This window comes from Trachinotus anak, unplaced genomic scaffold (assembly GCF_046630095.1).
Source record: "Trachinotus anak isolate AG129_WGS33_773 ecotype Australia unplaced genomic scaffold, CSIRO_AGI_Tana_v1 ptg000014l, whole genome shotgun sequence".
NCBI lineage: Eukaryota > Metazoa > Chordata > Actinopteri > Carangiformes > Carangidae > Trachinotus > Trachinotus anak.
The window spans coordinates 3865038-3873211 of NW_027273865.1; the positions used below are offsets into that span (position 1 = coordinate 3865038).

The 8174-nt window shown below is 42.9% G+C and overlaps 1 protein-coding gene across 1 annotated transcript; it reads left to right on the top strand.

The window, feature by feature from the left end:
- The first annotated feature begins 2124 nt into the window (after positions 1-2124).
- Positions 2125-5024, top strand: LOC139632391 (olfactory receptor 11A1-like). The gene has a single exon (XM_071497312.1). It carries the CDS (start codon positions 2759-2761, stop codon positions 3398-3400), a length of 642 nt encoding a protein of 213 aa, XP_071353413.1. The 5' UTR covers positions 2125-2758; the 3' UTR covers positions 3401-5024.
- Positions 5025-8174: the final 3150 nt, after the last annotated feature.

An 8174-nucleotide genomic window follows, 5' to 3' on the forward strand; every position in this document is an offset into this window, starting at 1 on the left:
CTAGGGGGCGCTATAAATGTGGAAAGTTCATCATAAATGGCTCTACCGATTTCTACAAAATTTGGTGGGTTGGTTCTAAGACCATTCCTGAGCCCATACACCAAATGGAGTTATGATGTTATGGGCAGGGCCTATTTCAGGACAATTTACAAACTATTTACTTCACCTGAAATAATAATCTGAGTACCTGTAGACTGGTACAGAGACCTTACATAATAAAAATTAATATAATTAATTTAATCATTCCCACATTTTTGGTGGTACATTCAAAAAACCTATATAGTTGCATTCCCTGAATGGGGCTGAATCATATGACATAGGCCATGCCCACTTCCTCCATTAATTTTCTTTAACAAGTTGATACATGTGCAAAACTTACTTTTTTGTACTCCTCCTACAATTTAAGCCTGATCTCCCTGAAAATTTGCACATAACATCTCCACATGTGCCTGATTAAAAGTTATCAAAACAGTTTTTACACTCTAAAAAATGTTCAAGTTATGAGCAAATTTTCACGTACCTAAAAAACACATTGATGCATATCTTTGTCAAAGAAAAAGCTATCAACATGAAACTTTATACACCGCAAGGTCATTAACAGCCTCTCTTCCAAATTTGGCACAAATTGGACAATAGAGGGCGCCAAAAATCACAAAAGTTTACATGTTTGTAACAGTTGCTTGAATTTGTACAAACATTGCATGATGTAGGGTGATTCCTGAGTACAGGCATAAAGTTTGGTGATGATTGGTCAAAGTGGGCGGGACTTATTCCAACAAATCCAATTCATACAACAATTGGCCTTTACTAATTACAATACGCTTCCCATTACAGACAAGTGCAGTTCTGACGCTGGCATGCCTCCCGACGCTTTCCTCGTGTGTGTCATGCTGTGGGGATGACTTTGTCAGAGCCTGAAAGGTGCGGGGGACAACCTGTGTGGGGGGCTTGGACCCCGTTCATAACTGCTTGCAGTTCTAGTTTTCATTTATTGTTGTTCTTTACTGTAGTGTGCAGTGTTCTCCAATTTCATAAAGATTTAGTCCATGTACCATGTAGCAGAACCCCCGCAAAGCAGCCGGTCCTGACTCTGTCTCTCCATCATCCCTGAAGCACTGTGCTGACATCTTCAACACCTCACTGGAGACCTGCCACGTGCCAGCCTGCTTCAAATCCTCCACCATCATCCCTGTCCCCAAAAAACCAAGGCCCACAGGACTAAATGACTACAGACCCATTGCCCTGACCTCTGTGGTCATGAAATAATTTGAGCGCCTTGTCCTGTCCCACCTCTGTACATCTGTAGATGACGGCGTCAACATGGCTCTCCACTTCATCCTCCAGCACCTGGACTCCTCAGGGACCTATGCCAGGATCCTGTTTGTGGACTTCAGCTCTGCCTTCAACACCATCATCCCGGCTCTGCTGCAGGACAAGCTCTCCCAGCTGAGTGTGCCTGACTCCACCTGCAGGTGGATCACTGACTTCCTGTCTGACAGGAGGCAGCACGTGAAGCTAGGAAAGCACGTGTCTGACTCCCAGACCATCAGCACTGGATCCCCACAAGGCTGCGTTCTTTCTCCTCTGCTCTTCTCCCTGTACACCAACGCCTGCACCTCCAGCCATCAGTCTGTCAAGCTCCTGAAGTTTGCAGATGACACCACTCTCATTGGACTCATCTCTAATGGCGATGAGTCTGCCTACAGGTGGGAGACTGACCGTCTGGTGACCTGGTGCAGGCAGAACAACCTAGAGCTTAACGCTCTGAAGACAGTGGAGATGATAGTGGACTTCAGGAAAAACCCAGCACCACCCACCCCCATCACCCTGTGCGACTCCCCCGTGGCCACCGTGGAGCATTTCCTCTTCTTGGGAACCACCATTACACAGGACATTAAGTGGCAGCTGAACATCAGCTCCCTCATCAAAAAAGCTCAGCAGAGGATATATTTCCTGAGGCAGTTGAAGAAGTTCAACCTGCCAAGGACTATGATGGTGAACTTCTACACCTCCATCATTGAGTCCATTCTCACCTCCTCCATCATCATCTGGTACGCTGCTGCCACGGAGAAGGACAATAACAGACTGCAGCATATCATCCACTCTGCTGAGAAGGTGATTGGCTGCAATCTTCCATCCCTCCAGGACCTGTATGCCTCAAGGACTCTGAAGCGTGCAGGGAAGATTGTAGCTGACTCCTCCCACCCTGGACACAAACTCTTTGAGTCACTCCCCTCTGGCAGGAGGCTGCGGTCCTTCAGGACCAAAACCTCCCGCCACAAAAACAGCTTCTTCCCGTCTGCTATCAGCCTTATCAACAAGGCTAGAGAGCCCCACTGTCACTGATCCCCCTGATCCCCAATTGCACCAATCACCAGCACAAATTCCTTGTATGTGGAAACATACTTGGCAATAATACCGATTCTGATTCTGATTCTGATGTAGTTTTAGTCATTCTGAAATCAGTAAAACTCAGTGGGCTATTGTGAGGACAGCCTGTTGCTGTGGGCGTCCACCAACCAGAAAGGTTTAAGGGGAGCAGAACAGAGCTTCAGCTCAGATTTGCATTGTGTCATGTAGTTTCATATAACCTTTATAGTGACTTAAAAGTAACACATTTGTAAAATTTGTTACTGTTGTGTAGTGGTTTTTACACACTGACCAACAATTATTAATATTAAGTTTTGGTTAGTTAAACTTAGGCAACGATAACAAGATGTAACTTAATTACTTAGATTTCCCTGTGGTAAGAAGAGTCATGATCTATTCCACACAGGTTCCACATTTCACTCTTGCTGCCTACTTTGACACTGGACATTTTAAATACTTGTTTTTCACAATTGTCATGTCTTTATATATTTTAATTATCTGTGCTAATGTTTTGCTGATTGTGATTATCTGTATGAACAGGAGCTTACATGAACCCATGTACCTGTTTCTGTGCAGCCTATTTGTAAATGAACTGTATGGTAGTATAGGGTTGTTTCCATTCTTGCTGGTTCAGATCCTCTTTGACATTCACACTGTTTCTGTGCCTTTTTGTTTCCTGCAGATTTTCTCTTTGTACTCTTACGTTCTTGTGGAGTTTTTCAGCTTAGCCTTCATGTCTTATGACAGATACCTCGCTGTCTGTTATCCTCTACAATATAACACACGTATGACATTTATGAGGGTTGCCATGCTTATAGCTGTAACATGGTTACCCGCTTTTATTGTAGTTGTTGGCATGATATCCTGGAGTTCCTCTTTGGAGCTGTGTGGAAATGTCATTGATAAAGTGTACTGTTTAAACTACTCTATTGTCAAACTGGCCTGCTTGGGCATCAGAATGTATAACATCTATGGACTTGTTAGTGCTTTCTCATTCTTTGTTCCTCTCATTTTCATTCTGACTAACTGACTAAATTCTTCAACTTGAGTAACAGGAACAAACAAAACATGGATGCCACTGACTTGACTGAATCAACCTCAATGGTGTCTGCAGTTAACTATGTATAAAACAGGAAATTAAACATGCAAGTTAACAGAAAAAAGGAAAACCTTAAAAGAAGGCCAACAAATGAGGCATAAATGTATCTGTTTATTTAGTTATGGTCGGTGAATTATACAAGAATGTTTGTCCCTGATTAATTTGGATTTGAGTTTTTCTTTTCTGGATCCAAAAAAGGAAATATCAACTGCTTTGTCACCAAAAACTGATATAAGTAATAAATAAAAGTAATATGACATATTAAATACAAAAATAAATAAATAAATAAATAGTTGCAATTTGTAACCATTATTCTACAAATATGTAGCTTCGTGAAATTTAATGACTCTAAATTTAACAGCCACCCAAAAACAAGGTTGACTGATGTTATCTACTGGATCCATTCTAGCCCCAGTACTGACCTTAATGAAGAATCAAGATCCTCATTGTTTGGTTCTGATCTGTTCATGTGCTGCAGTTACAAAAAGTGTGTTGTTGAGTTAATTTTGGATTGATAAAATTTTTCCTCCATCAATCTATGTTAAATTGATTTTAGTGTGGATTGATTGGGAAAAAATGTATTGAAAGACATAGTAAAGACCCACATCTGTGTATATCCACTCAGTAATCACTTTATTAGGAACACCACACTAACACTGGGTAGTTCCTCAGTTCCTCATGTCATGGATCCACCGGATGTTTCTCAGAACTTTCCTCTAAGACTCTGCTCCATGTTGACATGACTGTATCACATTAATGCTGCAGGTCTCGTGTTCTACCACATCCCAAAATGGGGCTCTACTAGATCCAGGTCTGAAGACTGGCAAGGCCAGAAGATAATATTAACCCAGCAGCAACTCTAAGTGTGTAATTTTCCACACTGATTGTTTGCCTTTTGTGTCACTGTCTACCAAAGCAGTGCTGGTAAATGATTTCTTTCTGGAGCTTAGTCTTAATATGACTGGAGCCTGTGCCAAGGCCACTCAGCATGTTAAGCAAGATGAGGTTGATGCCTAATTAACAATTTAGGCCTTTGAAGCACTTGCTTTATGTCCACCAGCCATGACTAGGTTAAATAGACTCCAATTTCATTTGACCATGTTATGCTCCATGCCCTGTGATTCATCACACAAATCACAATATGACATGATCGTTACAATTAGGGATCTCAAAGGAGTTTTAAATCGAAAGCAACTGGACTTGGTTATTTGTCTAGGAAGACATTTCACCTCTCATCCAAGAGGCTTCATCAGTTCTTTCTTGCACCTGACCAGGCTGGGACTGGTCTTAAGGAGAAAGCCCACTCCTTTGAGGACAGCAATGTTCACATCCTGGACAGAGAGGACAGGTGGTTCGAAAGAGGAGTGAAAGAAGCCATCTATGTGAAAGTAGAGAAACCATCCTTCAACAGGGGAGGAGGCCTCAGACACCACCTATCTCCAATTTACAATGCTGCCCTTTCATCCCTTCCCAGGAGATTCAACAATTTAACCTCTAAGAAAAACAACTGTTCACAAGTGGCATGTGACTCCAACGACTGTCGTTATAACACAATAGGGCTCTAACGAAGTCGAAACCAGCTCCACCAAGACAGTCACTCTAACAACTGTTGTTGGCACATGGAGCACAAAAGGAACCAGTGAGATCATCAGCCTTGTGAAAGCCCCTCCCAGAGGTTAAAAATACCTGGGTCTCCACACCAGATAGTTGGACCAGTCCCAGCCTGGTCAGGTGCGAGAAAGAACTGATGAAGCCTCTTGGATGAGAGGTGAAACGGCTTCCTAGACAAATAACCAAGTCCAGTTGCTTTCGATTTAAAACTCCTTTGAGATACTATGACCTGGACAAATGAGAATATTCACAGGCCTACAATTAGGGATGGGTACTGAACTTCGTATGTTTAAGGGTACCGACTGTAAATTGTATAGGAGAATTGAGAGAAAGAGAGAGTGACACTGACATAACTATGTCACCCAGGAAATGGGTGTGGTTACATTTTTCAAAAGTTGATGCAGACAACACTCCCTGCAAATACCTGTGAGGCGAATTGCAAAACTGGACAGGAAAACACATCTGATCTGAGCAAACACCTAGTCAAACAAAATATAGCAGCTGCTCTTTTAGAGCTGCCACAGCAGCTGCTGCTAATATTATAATGCCTGCAGCCAGTACCAAAGAACTTGAACCCTCCATTGAGAACAAAACATCAAGTAAGGTATTATCAAAAACTTCATCAACCAAACCTCCATCACCAATTGGGCAAAAGGCAACACAATTGCACAATTGACCCCAGTGTATGAATACTGGTTCTAAAGATGTGTTTTTCTTTCTGCCGTCTCTGTCCACAGCAGTGTATTGTAGCACTCCTGCCTGCCTCTCCAAACTGGGAGCCAAACCTACTGCAGGTATTACACTGACTTACAGTACCTCATATAACTCCATGTCACTTTAATGTAGGCCAGATGGTGTCAGGAGTAGCAAGTTTAGACTAAGATTCCTTTTATGGTCATTGCATAATAAAACACTTTTCACTCTCTCATACTAACAAAACCAACACATGCAGTTTCATACATGCACATGAATGCCAGCATATGCAAATCGTACAAATAAATAATAAAAAAGAATACTGGAGTGAAGTATGAGAGTTCTTATGTTGCATATTTAAGGGTTAGAATAGAATAAATTAAAAAGTGCAGTGCAGAGTTCAGGGTAGTAGCTTTGGAGGTGTGTGTTTGAGATTTTCTCTGCGATTTTATGATTCTCTGCAAGGCTTTTTTGTCAGCTGTAGAGCTGTTGCCATACCACACCAAGATCCCAAAAGTCAAGTCACTCAATGGAGCAGTGGTAAAAGGACACCAGCAGCTGTTGTGGCAAGTTGATCTTTCTGAGAGTTCTCAGGAAACAGTCTCTGTTGTGCCTTCTTAACCAGAGAGGTTCTGTTTCGTGTCCATTTTAGGTATCCTGAGATGTGAATGCCCAGGAATCTGAAACTGGAGACCTGCTCCACTCTTTCTCTGTCTATGTGCAGTGGGCAATGTTCATCCTGCTTCCTTCTGAAATCGATGATCATTTCTTTTGTTTTTTTGGTGTTAAGTATCAGGTTATTTTCAGTGCACCAGTCAGTCAGTCTCCTTACCTCCCCTCTGTAGGTAGACTCACCTCCCTCCATGATCAGCCCCACCACTGTTGTGTTGTCTGCAAATTTAATAATGGCACTGGTTTTATGGAATGTCATACAGTCATGTGTATACAAGAAGTAAGGAAAAGGGCTCAGGACACAGCCTTGTGGGTCTCCTGTACTGAGTAACAAAGTGGACAAGTGATGAGGGCTCATCCTGACTGACTTTGGCCAGTTTGTAAAAAAGCCCTGTATGCACAAACAGATGTTATGTTGGAGGCCCAGGTCGGGCATCTTGGAGAACAGTCTGCTGGGTATGATTGTGTTGAGTGCAGAACTGTAATCCCCAAACAGTGGTCATGCATATGTAGTGGGTTAGTACTCTCTCTTGCGTGTGTAGTTGAAATAATGGTGCACACACACACAGTCGCTGTCCAGCTCGACCCACATTAATTGCTGATCGTAAACACAGAAAAGTTAGCTCTCCACAGCCAGCCACAGTGCAACACAGCATACACACAAGGTCCAGTAACTGCAGACTGTTGACTAATTACGGGGTGCACCTGAGGAGTCTGCAGGGGCTTGTCAGAGTGTGGCGTTCAAATGCTTCCAAGAAAATACGGTAATAAATCTCAGTGGCAATATACAAAGCAATAAAAACAACAATTGAGACAGCAATCAACATAATATTAAGACAGGTAGCTGTGTAATAATAAATTAAATTCAGTGCACTTTCAAATATGACAGCAAGACAGGTAGTGATGGCGAGTCAGATCACTAACTCCACTAACTCCGTTATACATATGCCTCTCACTGTTCCAGGTGAAGCAGTGCAGTGTGGAGGGCAGTAGAAAAGGCGTCATCTGTTGACCTGTTCGTTCAGTATGCATATTGGTGAGAGTGCAGAAGTGGTGGGAGAGCAGCTTTGATGTATTTGGGAACAAGTCTCTCCAGGCACTTCATGATTACAGGTGTTAGAGCCACTGGCCTGTAATCATTGAGGCAGGTTATTACAGTCTGCTTAAGGCCTGGCACTATTGTAGATATCTTTAGGCAGGTGGGGACTGTGCACTGTGATAAAGATAGATTGAATATATTTGTAATTACCCCAGCTAACTCCACAACACAGTCCCTGAGAACCCGTTCTGGAACACCAGTCCAGCTGTTTTACACACGTTGATGTTCCGGAGTGTGTACGTGACATCTGCAGTCTGTATGAGTGTCTGGCTGATGGTAACTGGAGCAGTGGTCATGACTGTCTGCCTGTTCTCACCCCCTCATGGCAGCCAAAGAAGTGCTTGAGTTGCCCTGCCAGTGAGGCACTACTGTTGTTGGTCAAGTTGGTTATTTTTTATTTGTGATGTGGTGTATACCTTGCCATACATGATGGAGGTCTGGGTTGTCAAAATGGCTCTCAATTCTTCACTTGTAGGCTGCCTTGGCGTCTCTGATGCCCCTCTAGGTTTGACTTGGCTGCACTGTACTGCTGTGTGTTGCCAGCTTGAAAGCCATGTTGCAGTCTTTCAGCAGGAGCCGCACCTCTTTGGTTATCCTTGGTTTGCTGTTCGGGAAGACACAAATTTGTCT